This window comes from Pelobates fuscus, chromosome 3 (genome assembly GCF_036172605.1).
Source record: "Pelobates fuscus isolate aPelFus1 chromosome 3, aPelFus1.pri, whole genome shotgun sequence".
Lineage (NCBI taxonomy): Eukaryota > Metazoa > Chordata > Amphibia > Anura > Pelobatidae > Pelobates > Pelobates fuscus.
Genome location: NC_086319.1, coordinates 268,373,855 through 268,392,651, shown reverse-complemented (window position 1 = coordinate 268,392,651; position 18,797 = coordinate 268,373,855). Strand labels below are relative to the sequence as shown.

General features: G+C 44.9%; 1 protein-coding gene across 1 annotated transcript; it reads left to right on the top strand.

The window, feature by feature from the left end:
* Positions 1 to 1,151: 1,151 nt before the first annotated feature.
* Positions 1,152 to 6,803, top strand: NEFM (neurofilament medium chain). The gene is made up of 3 exons (XM_063448506.1): positions 1,152 to 2,240; positions 3,156 to 3,280; positions 4,641 to 6,803. The coding sequence occupies exons 1-3, from the start codon at positions 1,206 to 1,208 to the stop codon at positions 6,253 to 6,255; spliced, it is 2,775 nt and encodes a 924-aa protein (XP_063304576.1). The 5' UTR covers positions 1,152 to 1,205; the 3' UTR covers positions 6,256 to 6,803.
* The last annotated feature ends 11,994 nt before the right edge of the window (positions 6,804 to 18,797 follow it).

Sequence of the window (18,797 nt, the reverse complement as noted above, 5' to 3'; positions counted from 1 at the left end):
GAGTAAGAACTGTGAGTGAGAGATAGCCATGTGTGATAACAGGAACTATAAGAAATAGCCATGTGTGAGAACAATGATACAGAGAGATAGCCATGTGTGAGAGCTGGTAGAAATAGCCATGTGTGAGAGCAGACATTTGTAAGAGTGTGGGTTTATCCCAAGAGTTAGCCATAGGTGACAGCAAGGACTCACCCAAAGAAATACCCTGTGTTATAGAAGGACTTATAGAGACAGACAACCATGCTGTGAGCAGAGACTCAGGGAGTTTGGCATGGGTGTGGGCATTTAATATCAGCGAGCAAGCCATGTGCGTGAGCATCGAATCTGAGAGATGTAAGAGCCGTATGTGTGTGATCAAGTCCTCCGTGATATAAGCTGGTGTGAGACACTTGATGATACAGACCATTACACAAATAACTGGTATAAGTACCAGGAGTACATGACTGGGTTAATCCTGCAGCAAGTCTCAGATATATAAAGTTTTAACGGATGCATAATAGACTTTGACATACTATGTCTCCTAGCTAATGTGCAACACAGCTCTCATCAGGCTCAGCCAGCTAGCACTCTAGTTCGGAATGAATAGTGAAATGTAGAGAACACGCCATACAATGTTGCTACACAACATTCTGTCTATATAACCGCTGTAACTGTCCATGGTCCTGAACCCAGGACAGACACAGCCAGGGATTAACCATGAAACTATGCTCTAAATCAAAATGCAGGGTGGCATGCATGTGTGAAGGGTAAAATAAAATGTGTATTTGTAATAATACAAAGCACCTGGGACAGCTCTTAAACAGCAGATATGCAGTGTTCCCTACAGCAACTGTCCAGTGGCAAAAAATACAGTGGGTCCCCCTAAAGCAGCTGGTCCAGGGGCAGAAAGACAGTGTGTCCCCCTACAGCAGCTGATCCAGGGACAGTTATCTGTTGCTGGGATGCAGCTTTGTTAAGATTCTTTGCAGGATTCTAGAACCCAGCTCCTGCCTGCTCGGCCCTTGGCTGCAGACTAAGAGGGGGGATGGGTGGGTGCAGCATTTACCCACGTGGAGCTCAGACAGTAAGCCCTCCCCTCCCGAAGCAACTCAATCAGGCAGCAGAAAGCCGGTTCCTGCCGTGTTAGCGGATCTCCCTCTCTATATAAAGGCTGGGAGAGAGCTCATCCAGCGCTGTGAGCCACACACACCAGGAAGTCTTCCAGCATGAGTTACTCTCTGGAAACTATAGGAAGCCCCTCTTATAGGAGGATGGCCGAGACCAGGACCATCTACAGCCGGACCAGCAGCTCCCCATCCAGTGGCTTCAGGTCCCAGAGCTGGTCCAGGAGCAGTCCCAGCACCATCTCCTCCTATAAGAGGAGCAACCTGGCTGTCCCCAGAGGGTACAGCTCCAGCGACAGCTTGGACCTAAGCCAGTCCTCAGTCTACAATGGGGACCTCAAGCAAGTCCGATCCAGCGAGAAGGAACAACTGCAAGGACTCAATGACCGCTTCGCCGGCTACATCGAGAAGGTTCATTACCTGGAGCAGCAGAACAAGGAGATCGAGGCGGAGATCCAGGCCCTGAGACAGAAGCAGAGTGGACACAGCCAGCTGGGGGATATGTACGAAGATGAAATGCGGGACCTCCGCTCCAACCTGGAGGCTCTCAGCCACGAGAAGGCGCAGATCATGCTGGACACCGAGCACCTGGAGGAAGACATGCAGAGGCTAAAGGACAGGTATGAAGAAGAAGCTCGGATCAGGGATGACACCGAGGCCATGATCAGGGCTATGAAGAAGGACATGGATGACACGTCCTTGGTCAGGGTGGAGCTGGACAAGAAGGTGCAGAGTCTCCAAGAAGAGGTGGCCTTCCTCAAAAGTAACCACGATGAGGAGGTCAACGAGCTCCTGGCCCAGATCCAGGCTTCACACATCACGGTGGAGAGGAAAGACTTCCAGAAGACAGACCTGGCCTCCGCCTTGCGGGAAATCCGCTCCCAGCTGGAGGGACACTCCAACCAGAACATGGTGGAGACAGAGGAGGTCTTCAGGTGCAGGTATGCCAAGCTGACCGAGGCTGCCGAGCAGAACAAGGAGGCCATCAGATCGGCCAAAGATGAGATATCCGAATACAGGAGGCAACTACACAGCAAGAGTGTAGAGCTGGAGTCTGTCCGGGGAACCAAGGAGTCACTGGAGAGACAGCTGAATGACATAGAGGAGAGACACAACCATGACCTTATCAGCTACCAGGTGGGCCACCTCTTACTGAAGGGGAACTCGATTATCTGGGGTGCAGAGTCCCTAATATTGCTTTTAAATAGATGATAGAATGATATACGTATCCAGATATAAGTAACATGCACAATGTGTGATAAGACCAGAGAGTTGCTTAGTAGTAGTGAAGACTTTCTGGTAAAGTTTTCTCTTTCTGAGAGGTGAAACAAGATGTTTAAGATTGTGTTGGGATGTGATGTAGATGTTGTTAATATATGAGATGTGGTCCTGGAGAGTGAATGATGTTTCCGTTCAGTTTATTGACACGTTTCTCTGTGAACCTATCTGATGGCATTAGGGTTATCTATTAAGTTAGTAACTGCTCTGATATCTGCATTTAGTTGGGTTCTGTTATTCGCTGTTTTGGGGTTTATCATACATACCAATGTGATATCTTCCTGTAACCTTATCCTGTTGGTGTTTTTTGTTTTGGGGGGAGGGGGAGTAGGGGTGCAGGTCATTGGGGCGCACTGCGCAATTTGTGCATGTTCTGCAGTCACGTGCTGGAGTGGGAGTGTTGGGGGTTCTGGAATGCTGAGCATTAATGCTGTGTTATGCAGGGGGTGTGGCGCAATGGGTGCGCATGGAGCAGAGTGACGCAGTGTGTATGACTGTTCTTGACAGAGGGTGTGGTGCAATGACTGTGCATGTACTGTGTATGTGTGCTGTGTAGGGGGCGTGCTGTGATTTCATGCAATAACCCCTTGTTGTCTATAAGCTGTGTATTACCTTAATACATTTCTATACATTGTGTCAGTGTAGGAGATGCTGAGGGTTTAGGTGTTAAAGGAGCAGTATGGAGCATTGTGCTCCAAGGACACTGGAGGCAAACTGTGCTCGCTGCAGCCCCCTCTGACTCCCCTCTCCTTTCCGTCTCTCCCCATCCTACAGGAAACCATCCAGCAGCTGGACAACGAGCTGAAGGGAACCAAATGGGAGATGTCACGTCATTTGCGGGAATACCAAGACCTGCTCAATGTCAAGATGGCTCTGGATATAGAAATTGCTGCATACAGGTACCTGGGCACAGTCTGCAGAATATTAATAGCACTGCAGTAAACCAGCACGATGCACACTTTCACATCCCAGGGTGTGGGAGGGGAACTAGAGGCTAGCCCAGCCTATAAGAGACCACACACAGAGCAATGCAGGAGTACCACAAATATAGAAAATTCAGCACCCCAAAAGCAAGAAATCAGGAGATCAGTAACATCAAAAACTCAATAAATACATGAGCAAAAGTTGAAAGAATACAAGAATCCACTGTAACAGCGCTATTTTTCCTGTAAAATGATTACCCATCCTATGACAGGGGTACAGTGACCAGGAATATTGGTAAAATAGCTTAGACACCAGGCGCATAAAATAAACTCCTACTTGCCAAGAGAAGCAATATACGTTTATATTGTTCAAGAACTGAACTAAGTAGCAAAAAAGAATTCCACATACATAAAATAGAATTACAAAATTACCTGTATTTTAACCATAAATATATAAAGCACTCAGTACAAAAGTATCATTAAAAAGCACAAGGGCAGTCAATGGCAGAATGGATCCAATAACACAACTGCCCTAAAAACTAATGCTGTGAGCTGTTTTGTATATCTATCAAAAAGAATCAATTATTTCTAAGTACATCTAAACACATGTAGTTATCACATCACAGAATAATACATGTCAGAATACATGGCTTCAACACACATCAAATTACAATAATCTGATTATTAGTTACTGTTACAAAGCATTTAGATTTAAACAAGGAGATATGTTTAAAGAGTAATTCTGGGGTTAAAAGTTAAAAATAAACAGCAACAATCTATTGGCATATATAAAATTCATCTATCTGTATCAGAATTGCTATAGAACAAATATTCACCGAGTTACAGAATGGGCAAAGTGGAGATTTTAAAACTGAGATACTCTACCAAAAATACTTCCAAACTCTATATAGAAAAAAAAAAACATTATTTTATACCAATACATATGCCAGCAATGCAGGCAATGACCAAGCATCACTATTTAAAAAATAAGAAAAATAACATTTTCCAAATATAAATTCTACAAAATTCTACACTAATCAGATGTATTTAGTTAATGTAATATAAAGGGAAAATGTCAAATAATGCTAACTGGGATGTGAATTAAAACCAATGGAAACATCACAATCCAAACCAAAGTCATCTCTAACAATATCTAATACAGGAAGTGCCCTAACTGGGTATTAACATGTGGAGCTAACCCCTCCCTATGTAGAGTTCCTCAGATAGTAGAAAATTGTGTTAGTTTTATATCTAATGAAAGAAAATGCAAAAGAATATTTTATACATGTGTAAGTATTTCAAGAATATTGAAATGTCTATTTTTTTCTTTCCATAGGAAATTACTTGAAGGTGAAGAAACGCGGTTTTCCACCTTCGCTGGCATGCACAGTCCTTCTGCTCCTCTCAGACATGCACCTATCTCTATGTCCTCCAGCAGAGTGCAGCATGTGAGATCAGAGCCCCCAAGGGTAAAAGTGCAGCACAAGTTTGTGGAAGAGATTATTGAGGAGACCAAGGTGGAGGATGAGAAGTCAGATATGGAGGCAGCACTGGCTGCAATGGCAGAAAGGTTTGCATCAGGCCTTCTAGATGAAGACGTAGAAAAAGAAGAAGAGGAAGAAGTTGAAGAAGCAATTGAAGAAGAAATTGTAGCAGCTGTAGAATCTTCCGTACAAGCAGCCGCACCTAAAGAGGAAGAGGCAGGTGAGGAGGAGGAGGAAGAGAAGGGAGAGGAAGAAGCAGAGGTAGAAGAGGAGGAAAAAGAAGAAGTAGAAGAAGAAGAAGAGGGTGATAAAGCTGAGGATGAGACAGAAGAGGAGGTAGAGAAGGAAGAGGAAGAAAAGGCAGATGAAGAAGAGGAAGTAAAGGCAGATGAGGAAGAGGAAGTAAAAGTAGACGAAGAAGAGGAAGAAGGGAAAACCGAAGAAGAAGGGAAAGATGAGGGAGAAGAAGGGGATGCTGAGGAGGAAGAGAAAGTAGAAGAAGCAGACGGTGAGGGAGAGAAGGAGGATGAAAAAGAAGAAGAAGGAGAACAGGTTGAAGAGGCAGAAGAAAAAGAGGAAGGAGAAGCAGAAGAAGCTGGTGAGGCAGAGGCAGAAGAAGAAGCTGGAGAGGAAGAGAAAGAGGGTGAAGCTGAGCAGGAAGCAGAGGGGACAGAAGAAGCCCCAGAGGAGACACAAGAAGAGGAAGTAGTGGAAGAGCCAATAGTAGAAACTAAAATAGTTAGAGTAAAAACTGTAATAGAAACTAGAGTAGTTGAGGTTTCAGAAGACAAGAAAGTAGAGGAGGAAGAGACAGAAAAAGGAGATGATGAAGCAGAGGAAAAAGCTAAAGGAGAAGAAGAAGGAGAAACAGATGAAGTTAAAGAGGAGCAGGAAGAAGGAAAAGGAGAGACAGAGGAAGAAGGAGATACAGAGGAAGTAGAAGAAGAAACAGGCAAAGAGAAAGAGGCTGGAGATGAAACAGAAGAAGTTGAAAAAGAAAAGAAAGTAGAGTCCCCTGAGGAAAAGAGTGAAGAAGAGACAATAATTGTCTCCAAAGCAGCCTCTGTAGGATCACAGAAGGAAGAAACAAAAGATCAGGAAGAAGAGGAAGACAGTGCACCAAGGGAAGATGGGAAGGAAGACACTGCAGTGAATGGAGATGTAGAGGAAGAGGCAGAAGAGAAAGAAGAGAGTGAGGACAAGGGTGTAGTTACCAATGGTCTGGATGATAGCCCCTCAGAGGACAAGGACAGCAGCAAGAGCCCACAAAAAGTAATCATCACCAAGAAGATTGAGACTACAACCACTGAGGGTGAGGATGGAACAAAGTATATCACAGAGTCAGTAACAGTTACCCAGAAAGTGGAAGAACACGAGGAAACTGTACAAGAGAAAGTGGTGTCCACCAAGAAAGTAGAAAAAGTTACTTCACATGCAGTGGTCAAGGAGGTCACTGAAGACAAGTGAGGCAAAACTCATTATGTTTCCAGCAAGCAACAGGACTGAATAAGCCATAAGATTAACTGCATGTAAAGTGTCAGCTTCTAATGGGCTTCTAGCAGAAGGGGTTCTCTCGTGGGGTGGGGGCTCCAGACACTGTAATATTACTTTCTGTGCAATATTTGGGGGAGGGCAATGCATGCTAGCTCCAGATGTGCCCCTCCCACACAACTTTGGGAAATTACACAAAAAACAACTGCATGATATGTACAAGGAAGAAAAGTTTTGGGAGTTTCCTAAGTTGTAGTGGGCAAGGGTTATCGTGGTCTGGGAACTAGATTCCTAAAGGTTGTGAGCTAAATTATGCAAAGAACCAACTGAGCCAAAAAAGGGGGGAGGGACCATGAAACAGAACTTTTATCGCCTTAATAAAATGAACCTGTCCTTATGTTTACCTCACTGGTGCAATTAACAGACTGCAGGTCATGGGAGAACCTGGTTGAGTTTAAAACAACCTGCTATTGATTTATGTAATAGCGAACCTTGCTCAATAAAAGGTCATATTGAAAAAACAATTTGAGATGTCTACTTATTAAAACCGAAAACTTGCATGCACTTGTTATGACATCAGTTAAAGTGCTCTATTTAAAGATTCTCATCAATGTGTTGATATCCTATAATGTCTTTGCTTGTTAAGGAGACACTATCGCTTTTCAGATGGGTATACAATGTATTTATAGAGTTCATCCCAGGAAACCACTGGAATGTTTACAAAGGTGCAATATGAAGTCTGAGTAATGAAAACACATTGCCTTTTCAACCTGAAGTGGGAAGCTGAAGCCCACATTCTGAAGATATTATCTTTATTTCTTATGTTTTACAAGTGTGCCCCTTGTGGTGCATTGTCACACCATGTACAAATGAGATGATACAATTACTCAGTTGATGTCAGTTTGCCACAGACTGCAATTTTGCAAATGCAATTGCTTTCTCATAACTATATAAGAAAACATGTTAACATATACATATAAATATACAGATATTAAATGTTTTTTTTTTCACAAGTAATAATGATATATCCTTGAAAATATTAAATAAAAACTGAAAACCTCATAGCTATGCAGTATCAAAGCTATTTTTCCTTCTGAAATAAAAATTAACAAATCTCAGAGAAATGCACTATAGATATGAGACAGGGAATCTTAATGCGTATAAAGTTTAGACTCTCCAAATCAAATCTACACTCTAGTAGGGTTAATATGCGTCAACATGTATGTACTATGTGAAGGGGGAGAATGAGTGTGAGGGAGAGAAAGCAAGCAAGATGAGGAACGACAGACAGAGGAAGAAACTAAAACTTTGGTTGGTCCAAAAGTATTTAAAATCATTTTGCATACTCCGTCAATAACACAGAGCTTATAGAGTATCAACATTAAATTTTCATGTTAAATGTAATCCATACTAACATGCATTTGGTGAAAACAACACTCCCTTTAGCATAAGAATACTGCATTCATAAATTAAAAAGCCCCAATTACTAAACCAAGTTTTAACTCTTAAGGATTATTCAGTAAAACAATTTTAGGACTTGACAACTATTTTGGATGAGACTTTTTGTTTTTCTTTCAATTCTTCTATTGTGACTTACATCTTGAAAGCTCATCTCAAAAATAATACTTATCTAGTGTATAAACCCCATGGAAAATACTGTCTTTATAATGGCATTCTGATCACTCCAGTTCACATGCTAGTGGGTCAAGGCTGCATACCAAGAACTATTACATAATAATAACTATCTTCCATTATATTTTCCTCATTTTGCATGTCTGCACATGTTAACTAACCATATTAACTATCTTCTATATGAATCTATATTACATAGGGTATTTGATCCCTAAAGGGAGTGAAAATAATTTAGCACTTGGATGAATTGCCAGTTGATTGACAATTGGTACTATTGTCAACTTTAATTGCATACATTTCAACACTGAAGCACGAGAAGTCAAGAAAACCTGTTGGGAATACAACCTGCAATCAAGAGGAGATAACCACTGTTTCTCAGACAATTTTTTTTTTTTTTAACAAATATGCAATAATTCCAATATCCTATTACAATGTCCTAAAATGGACTCATTCATAATTTAGGAAACATTGATATCTCTGTTACTTCCAAATATCAGTAACACCATATTTCCAATAAGCTATTCCTACCACTATCCTAATACCCGAATGTATCTAGATATAATGTAAATTTAGTAAATGGAGACTTAGAAGCTAAATAAAAACTTTACATAGGATGCTGCTCGAAAATGTCAATGGATGTGTTCAGGCTTAGCTCCAGTATTGAGATATCTATCATCCACTCCAGACAAACATTTTTTTTTATATTAACCCATTAGATATACATATGATTTATAAAACAATTTAGTAATGGGATGGGGTTTATGAAGTATAAAAAAGGATCTGTAAACGGAAAACTCTCCTGGAAAGCCCTACATCATCTGTCTATCTCTCATTACTTATGCGCCGGACATTAAACTAAAACGTTTGAGTGGTGAGCAGTTACATGAAGCCTTGTACTGAAAATGAATGGGTGTCAATGAACACACTGTAATTTATTACACTGTCTGCTTCTAGCTAGAATTACAGCTTAAATAATATTATTTGAGGTGTCACTGGAATAGTTCTATAAAGTTGTAATTTATGATTTATCTCAATGTGTCAGTTCAGGGAAGGGTTTATATAAAAAACATTGAGGATAGGGCCAAAGTCAGATTTACATCAAGAGTGTCTGTAGGCCCAGAATAATAAAGCACCCCAATAACCCCCCCCCTCCCTTTTCCCTTCCCCACCCCCCACCCCCACCCCCACCCCTCCCCCACACACACACACTTCTAAACTAATAAAAAAAAATGAAATTTTAAATATGATAAAAATAATTTATATACATACAAATTATTTGATCAGTCAAACATTAAAACCACCTGCCTAATATTGTGTAGGCAAAATAGCTGTCAAAATAGCTCTGATGCGTCGAGGCATGAACTTCACAAGACCTCTGAAGTCTGATATCTGGCACCAAGACATTAGCAACAGATCCTTTAAGTCCTAAAAGCTGTAAGGTGGGGCCTCCATGGATCGGATTTGTTGTTTCACCACATTCCACATGATCCATTGGATTGAGATCTGGGGAATTTGGAGGCCAAGGCGGTCTGCCTTCTTCCCACAGTGCATTGTGCTTATATCTCTTCAACAGGTAAATGCCCCAGATGCACCCAGCCATCCACCTGGTCTAAAAGAAAACGTGATCCATCAGACCAGACAACCTTCTTCCATTGCTCCATGGTCCAGTTTTAAAGGGACACTATAGTCACCTGAACAACTTCAGCTTAATGAGGTTGTTTAGGTGAGTGCTACAGCTACCCGGAGCCTTTTTCTTGTAAGCACTGTATTTTCTGAGAAAATGCAGTGTTTACATTGGAAGCTTGGAACACCTCTTGTTGCAGTCAATCAGACGGCCACCAGAGGGACTTCCGAGTTCAGAGGCCCTAAAAAGGCCTCTCGTCCGATGCATTCTGGGTGAATGCATCAGACGGGCTATCAGCACACAAAGCACTGTGAACGCGCTTTGTGTGCTGACAGCCTGTCAGCACTGCTGTGGGCGTGGCTTCAGCTAACAGCTGAAGCCCGAACCCACAGGGATGCTGTCTGGCCACAATAGTGGTTGAAGGGAGGGGGGGGGGGGGGGGGGGACGGACCTACTCTCCTCCCCCCCCCCGGCCCCCACCCCTGAGCGGTGAGTGGGGGCCCTAAAAATAAGGGTGGCACATACTGCCCCCCCGGCCCCCACCCCTGTGCGGCGGGTGGGGGCACTAAAATTATCAATAAGGGGGGACCTATTGTCCCCCCCCGGCCCCCACCCCTGTGCGGTGGGTGGGGGCCTTAAAATAAAAAATAAGGGGGGGACATACTGCCCCCCCCCGGCCCCCACCCCTGTGCGGCGGGTGGGGGCCCTAAAATTCACAATAAGGGGGGGGGCCTACTGCCCCCCCCCGGCCCCCACCCCTGAGCGGTGGGTGGGGGCCCTAAAATTCACAATAAGGGGGGGGACCTACTGCCCCCCCCCCCGGCCCCCACCCCTGAGCGGTGGGTGGGGGCCCTAAAATTCACAATAGGGGGGGGACCTACTGTCCCCCCCCGGCCCCCACCCCTGTGCGGCGGGTGGGGGCCCTAAAATTCACAATAAGGGGGGGGACCTACTGCCCCCCCCCCGGCCCCCACCCCTGAGCGGTGGGTGGGGGCCCTAAAATTATCAATAGGGGGGGACCTATTGTCCCCCCCGGCCCCCACCCCTGAGCGGTGGGTGGGGGCCCTAAATACAAAGGGGGTGGGGACCCTAGTTAACCCTCTCCCCCCCCCCCCCCAAAAAAAAAAAAACTTAATGAAAAATAATGAGGGGGGACCCTTTAACTAAAAACCTGTAAAGAAAAAAAAAATAAGATAAAAACAACTTACCATTCGATGTTTTCTTTCTTCTAAAATCTTCTTTCTTCAGCCCCAAAAAAGGCCAAATAAAAATCCATAATAACCGACGCAATAAAAAAAAAAAAAAAAAAACCCAAGCGCCAAAAAAATAATCCATCTTCACCCATGGAGGGCTCCGCGCAGACTGAGCTCCGCAGGGCGGGGGAAGGCTTATAAAGCCTTGCCCCGCCCTGCAATTAGGCTAAGAACACTCTGATTGGTGGGTTTAAGCCAATCAGAGTGCTCTTTGTCATTTTACAAGCGTGGGAAAGTTCTTTGGAATTTTCCCACGCTTGTAAAATGACACAGAGCAATGTGATTGGATGGCTTGAAATCCATCCAATCACAGTGCTCTTTGTCATTTTACAAGCGTGGGAAAGTTCTTTGGAATTTTCCCACGCTTGTAAAATGACACAGAGCACTGTGATTGGATGGATTTCAAGCCATCCAATCACATTGCTCTGTGTCATTTTACAAGCGTGGGAAAATTCCAAAGAACTTTCCCACGCTTGTAAAATGACAAAGAGCACTGTGATTGGATGGCTTGAAATCCATCCAATCACAGTGCTCTTTGTCATTTTACAAGCGTGGGAAAATTCCAAAGAACTTTCCCACGCTTGTAAAATGACACAGAGCACGGTGATTGGATGGCTTGAAATCCATCCAATCACAGTGCTCTTTGTCATTTTACAAGCGTGGGAAAATTCCAAAGAACTTTCCCACGCTTGTAAAATGACACAGAGCACTGTGATTGGATGGCTTGAAATCCATCCAATCACAGTGCTCTGTGTCATTTTACAAGCGTGGGAAAATTCCAAAGAACTTTCCCACGCTTGTAAAATGACAAAGAGCACTCTGATTGGCTTAAACCCACCAATCAGAGTGTTCTTAGCCTAATTGCAGGGCAGGGCAAGGCTTTATAAGCCTTCCGCCGCCCTGCGGAGCTCAGTCTGCGCGGAGCCCTCCATGGGTGAAGATGGATTATTTTTTTTTTGCGCTCGTTTTTTTTTTTTTTTTTTTTAATTGCGTCGGTTATTATGGATTTTTATTTGGCCTTTTTTGGGGCTGAAGAAAGAAGATTTTAGAAGAAAGAAAACATCGAATGGTAAGTTGATTTTATCTCATTTTTTTACAGGTTTTTAGTTAATGGTCCCCCCTCATTATTTTTAGGGTGAGGGGGGTAGGTAGGGAGATATTTTTTTTTTGGGGGGGGGAGGGTTAACTAGGGTCCCCCCCCCCTTTGTATTTAGGGCCCCCACCCACCGCTCAGGGGTGGGGGCCGGGGGGGGACAATAGGTCCCCCCCCCTTATTGATAATTTTAGGGCCCCCACCCGCCGCTCAGGGGTGGGGGCCGGGGGGGGGACAGTAGGTCCCCCCCCCTTATTGATAATTTTAGGGCCCCCACCCGCCGCACAGGGGTGGGGGCCGGGGGGGGGACAGTAGGTCCCCCCCCTTATTGATCATTTTAGGGCCCCCACCCGCCGCACAGGGGTGGGGGCCAGGGGGGGGACAGTAGGTCCCCCCCCCTTACTGATCATTTTAGGGCCCCCACCCGCCGCTCAGGGGTGGGGGCCGGGGGGGGACAGTAGGTCCCCCCCTCATTGATAATTTTAGGGCCCCCACCCGCCGCACAGGGGTGGGGGCCGGGGGGGGGACAGTAGGTCCCCCCCCTCATTGATAATTTTAGGGCCCCCACCCGCCGCACAGGGGTGGGGGCCGGGGGGGGGACAGTAGGTCCCCCCCCTCATTGATAATTTTAGGGCCCCCACCCGCCGCACAGGGGTGGGGGCCGGGGGGGGACAGTAGGTCCCCCCCTCATTGATAATTTTAGGGCCCCCACCCGCCGCACAGGGGTGGGGGCCGGGGGGGGGACAGTAGGTCCCCCCCCTCATTGATAATTTTAGGGCCCCCACCCGCCGCACAGGGGTGGGGGCCGGGGGGGGACAGTAGGACCCCCCCTCATTGATAATTTTAGGGCCCCCACCCGCCGCACAGGGGTGGGGGCCGGGGGGGGACAGTAGGTCCCCCCCCTCATTGATAATTTTAGGGCCCCCACCCGCCGCACAGGGCGGGTGGGGGCCCTAAATTATTATTGATAATTTTAGAAAGCGAGCTGAGCTGTCAGTCAGACAGCTCAGCTCGCGAACGCGCATTCCGCGCACATGCGCGGTAAAGCGCTCAGGTTCTTCATAGGGCGGCATTCAATGCCGCTCTATGAAGAACGCGATTGGTCCAGCGCGAAGCCGTCCCATTGGGCCCCGCGATTTCGTCATTTTGACGAAAAAGGGGGCGCGGCCTAGCGGGGAGCTCGGCGCTGGAACGGAGGTAAGTTTTTAATATAAAAACACCGATTTTTTTTTTTTAATGAATGAAAGTTCATATAAAAGCAAGAAGGAAGGCTGGGGGACCTGTCTTTCTTGCTTTTATATGGTGACTATAGAGTCCCTTTAATGCTCACGTCCCCATTGAAGGTGCTTTAGTGGTGACAGGGGTCATCATGGGCACTCTGACTGGTCGGTCACTACACAGTCCCATTCACAGCAAACTGCGATGCACTGTATGTTCTGACACCTTTCTATTATGGCCAGCATTACATTTTTCAGCAATTTGAGCAACAGTAGCATTTTTGTGTGATTGGACCAGACGGGCTAGCCTTCGCTCCCTATGTGCATTAATGAGCCTTGGGCTCCCATGGCCCTTATATCGGTTCACTGATTGTCCTTCCTTGGTAGGTACTAACCACTGCATAAAAGGAACACCCCACAAGACTCGTTTTGGAGATGCTCTGACCCAGTCGTCTAGCCATCTCTATTTGGCCTGTGTCAAAGTCACTGAAGTCTTTATACTTGGTTTCCTGCTTCTAACACATGAAATTCAAGAACTGACTGTTCACTTGCTGCCTAATATATCCTGCCCCTTGATAGGTTGCATTGTAATAATATAATCAGTGTTATTCACCTGTCAATGGTTTTAATGTTGTGGCTGATCAGTGTAGACTTAGTGTAGACTTAAATATGTGTCTAGCTTGTGCACATCTGTAGCCATGTGTGTAAATGTCTGATTCAATGTATTTCTGTGTGTGGTTGTAACAATTTGGGGAGCAGCTTGTGCAGTTTGTGAAGTTTGTGTAACAGTGTGGTAGAAGTGTGTTAGTCTGAGGGTAGCTGAGTTGGGTCATTTCAAACTGTCAGAGTTTAGTTCTCTCCACTCCTCCTCCTTCAGATCACTGTGTTCAGTCTGAGGGGGCGGGGACATGCACAGATCACTATGTTCAGTCTGAGGGGGCGGGGCCATGTACAGATCACTGTGTTCAGTCTGAGGAGGCGGGGACATGCAGAGATCACTGTGTTCAGTCTGAGGGGGCGGGGCATTGTACAGATCACTGTGTTCAGTCTGAGGGGGTGGGGCCATGCACAGATCACTGTGTTCAGTCTGAGGGGGCGGGGCCATGCACAGATCACTGTGTTCAGTTTGAGGGGGCGGGGCCACGCACAGGTCACTGTGTTCGGTCTGAGAGGGTGGGGCCATGCAGAGATCACTGTGTTCAGTCTGAGGGGGCGGGGACATGCAGAGATCACTGTGTTCAGTCTGAGGGGGCGGGGCCATGTACAGATCACTGTGTTCAGTCTGAGGGGGCGGGGCCATGTACAGATCACTGTGTTCAGTCTGAGGGGGCGGGGACATGCAGAGATCACTATGTTCAGTCTGAGGGGGTGGGTCTATGCACAGATCACTGTGTTCAGTCTGAGGGGGCGGGGCCATGCACAGATCACTGTGTTCAGTCTGAGGGGGTGGGGCCATGCACAGATCACTGTGTTCAGTTTGAGGGGGCGGGGCCACGCACAGGTCACTGTGTTCGGTCTGAGAGGGTGGGGCCATGCAGAGATCACTGTGTTCAGTCTGAGGGGGCGGGGACATGCAGAGATCACTGTGTTCAGTCTGAGGGGGCGGGGCCATGTACAGATCACTGTGTTCAGTCTGAGGGGGCGGGGCCATGTACAGATCACTGTGTTCAGTCTGAGGGGGCGGGGACATGCAGAGATCACTGTGTTCAGTCTGAGGGGGTGGGTCTATGCACAGATCACTGTGTTCAGTCTGAGGGGGTGGGGCCATGTACAGATCACTGTGTTCAGTCTGAGGGGGTGGGGCCATGCACAGATCACTGTGTTCAGTCTGAGGGGGCGGGGCCATGCACAGATCACTGTGTTCAGTTTGAGGGGGTGGGGCCATGTACAGATCACTGTGTTCAGTCTGAGGGGGCGGGGCCATGCACAGATCACTGTGTTCTGTCGGAGGGGACAGGGCCATGTACAGATCACTGTGTTCAGTCTGAGGGTGGGGCAATGCACAGATTCCCCCCCCTAATATGGCTGCCGCTAAATCCCCAACTAATATGTCTCCTACCCTACTTGACCGCCTATTCTATGCTTAGAAAACTCCCCCCTCATATATAGTGTCGACTGCAGCTTCGTGCACGCCGACACTACATTTCCCAAGCTACATCCGACATGACGCTCGCACACGTCTTTATCTAAACTGTCGGCTTTCATTCTTGCCGACTACACTACAGGTCCTATAAGCCCGGGCGGCATAAAATCACGAAAACCACGTGATTACATTCTACTACGTATATCAGGCTTCCCAAACCTCGTTTTTAACATCTATTTACAGCACCAAGCTCCCATTTCAATAGACATTTATTAACTATAATATGTTTTAAATTGTTTTTATTTTATGCCTTCTGGCTGACCATAGTTTTGGCTCCAATTTTAATTGTCTGTACTCCTATTTAAACCCACATTGCCAGTCAATATATTTTATTCCATTTTTGAAGAAGCTCAGTGTGGCGAAACGTGTTAATGGTTTTTATTTGTGTATTTTAGCAATAAAAGTTTTTTTGGTTACTTAAAGCTGTACCAATTCTCTTTTTATTGTATTTTATATGCACATTTTAAACTATTTTATTGCTGGCATTTTTCACTAATCCTGTACTCAAAGAAATCCTAGGTGGGGATCATTCCACCAACGCTACTACAATAGAGCAGTACCTTCTGCTCTATATTTGTGAGTATATTTTATACATTTTATATACCACATTCCTTTCAAATTGAGGGCACTATTATTGTTTTTTATATACCCTGGAACCCAGAATACCTAAATCGGATTGACGGACACACCTCTTCATTGTATCCCATAGCAGGGATTGTTCCGCTAGACGTCCTCCACTATAGAGCTGGTTTATGCTCTTTTAAATGTGAGTCTACTACCTTCGTTTTAACTATTTTACCTTTTGATCTCTGACTTATCACACTATCGGTTGTCTGTCATATCTCCCACTTGTCTCTCCACATATACGGATATTTTATCATCTGGACCGATCAACTCCTGGGGGATTGCCCCCCTCTTCTATCCTGTCATATTACTGAGACTTTTAAATGTATTTTACCATCCGGACGGATCAACTCCTGAGGATTGCACCACTATTTTAGTGAGATTTTATTTTTACCATTTTTATTCATTGACTTATTTATTTATTATTGTATTATTTAGACCATTTGGTCCGTTTCTTATCTGTATATTTACTGTTACGAGACTTTTCGGCGCAACCCTCACCTCCTTTCTGTTTTTACATCCTGTTTTTCTAAGGGTCTAAGAGGGATTCCCTTTTTGGGTTGCTGTCCCCCCATCCTGTTATTTAGCGCTGACTCTCCTCCCTGTTGTATTTCCATGCACAGATCTGGCTACTCAGACTGAATACAGAAATTCCAGGGTGCTGGAACAGCAGACACCAGGCTGGAGGTAGGGAGGAGGATTTTAACATGCAGAGCATGCACCCCCTATAGAAGAGGTGCCTGTAGAACCATGCCTACTCTGCCTAATTGCAGAACCAGCCCTGGGTAAGACTGAGTGCAGAGTGCCAATGAGCCATTAGGGATCAATCCAATATTTAATGTGGGGGTTTAATCTTTATAATGTAAGAGGAGCATTTAGAAATGAAGGGATTGTGGGTAAATATGATAGCTGAGAATGAAGGTGTGAGATGGATATTTATTACCGTTATAAGGTATGGATGAATATGGTCATGGACAGAATGGGCAGGGTAGCAGAGTATCTATTAAGATAACAGACCTCCAGGAAGGATATCCAGGAAGGACATCCAGGAAGAAAACGGAAAAAAATGACAGTAGGCTCCATATTATTAAAAAAAACAAACAAACAAACAAACAAACAAAAAACACAGAAATAGTTTCGGGGCAATTTGCTAAATGTTGAGAATAATTCTGTTGGTCTCCTTGGTGATCGCATGTTTTGCACTTTGTTCCAGAATCCAGAATAACAAAACTTCCCTTGGAAAGGAGTTTGGGGGACGACAGATAGGGGTAGTGTGGGCTGGGTATATACAACAGATGGGTATGGGGAGATCAGAGAAAATCCATAGCAGGAAGAATGGAGCAAGTAATGAAAGACAACATTACGTTTCCAGCATGTGCTTGTTGAAATCCTAGAGAGCATCAGCAGCACTCAGTTCAAGGATAGAGAGGCTAGAGAGGAAGGGACATGACATGTCTCCAACAAGTTTTGGGATCAACAAGTTTTGCTTTGGGCATAAGCTCCAATTGTTCCCAGCAAAGGCTTGGAGAGAACAGGGGAATAACAATCAAGTATATGGATGAAGTATATGGCTGGAAGAGAGCAGAGAAATAGCATGTATTGGCAATCAGTTATATCAGAGAGAAAGAGTAAATTATTGGATCACTCCACATACAACACATTTATTAAATAAATTGTGTTCCAAATAAAAATACAAACAAAGCCTACTTTGCAGACTATCTTCCAATGTTCAAGTTCAAAATTAAGGGAACTGAAAGAATTATACCGTAATTGGATTTCTCAGAAATTGCATTCTGTCTGGTTATACAGAGCCCAATGCTCATTAGAGGCCAGAAAATGAACAAAGTCTGGAATAGAATAGCTAATAGGGCAAGAAAGTGGATGCCCTCAGCAATCCTAATCTACATATTTTGATTAAAACCCAGTGATTTAAAGAATTAGAGAAAATTTAAGGAAAGCTTCATTGATTAAACAACCCCCCCCCTGCTCCCCCCCCCCCCCACACACACACAATTTAGTAGTTATACCCCAAAGAAAATATGCGTATATATTTGTCTGCATGTTTTCATTGGGTGTACATGATAAAAACAGTTTGCAAAAACTGCAGAACTGCTGTCTGCAGAATTTTCAAGCCCTCCCCTCTTCCACCAGCACAAACTTTCAGTCTGTGGGGGGGAATACTTCAATAAGAGGCTTTGAAGTGTGCAGCTTCTGTGGTGGAGTCGCAAGTACACGGGCACACAATCGCAGCTTTACAACACCTCTCAAAGAGTTGCAGTACATCTCATGGAGAATTGTGCATGGCATGGCGCTGTAGCCTAGCCAGGGAGGTGTTTCTGCCCCTAATTAGAAAAGGGATGATTTCTATTATGGCTGTCACAAATATGACAGACATTAAGGTGCTTTATGTGTTCCTTTAAGATATATGGGGAGTTAAAATTATTTAAGAAACAAAGATTAGGATAAATGGGAGGATAGGAGGAAAACGTAAAAGGTGATGTTGAGAGGGATAACTATATAAACACGCAGGAATGGTGAATTAGAATAAAAAGAGAAACAGTTAATATGAATAAAAGCATGTAGCGGATGCAATGAAAAATAAATGTTCAGAATAAAAAATACAAGAGTGGGACCCAAAAAGGTTAGATAAATGAGTAGAGGGCAGAGCACAGAATGGCTGGGATAAATGTGTGTGTATAGCACAGAATGGCTGGGATAAATGTGTGTGTATAGCACAGAATAGCTGGGATAAATGTGTGTGTATAGCACAGAATAGCTGGGATAAATGTGTGTGTATAGCACAGAACACACAGTCATTCCTCCCATTTAGATTCCTGCTGCACAGCCCTGCACAGTCTGTTTCTCTCCATGCAGAGGCTGGACGAGGGTGTGGTCGCTGCAGAACTGCTGTAATATATCCAAAAATATTTCC

Excerpts from the sequence above, each read along its gene's own strand:
- NEFM (XM_063448506.1), top strand. The coding sequence starts at position 1,206 with ATGAGTTACTCTCTGGAAACTATAGGAAGCCCCTCTTATAGGAGGATG. Across the intron at positions 2,241-3,155 it reads ATGACCTTATCAGCTACCAG|GAAACCATCCAGCAGCTGGA; the intron begins GTGGGCCACCTC and ends CCCATCCTACAG. Across the intron at positions 3,281-4,640 it reads ATAGAAATTGCTGCATACAG|GAAATTACTTGAAGGTGAAG; the intron begins GTACCTGGGCAC and ends TTCTTTCCATAG.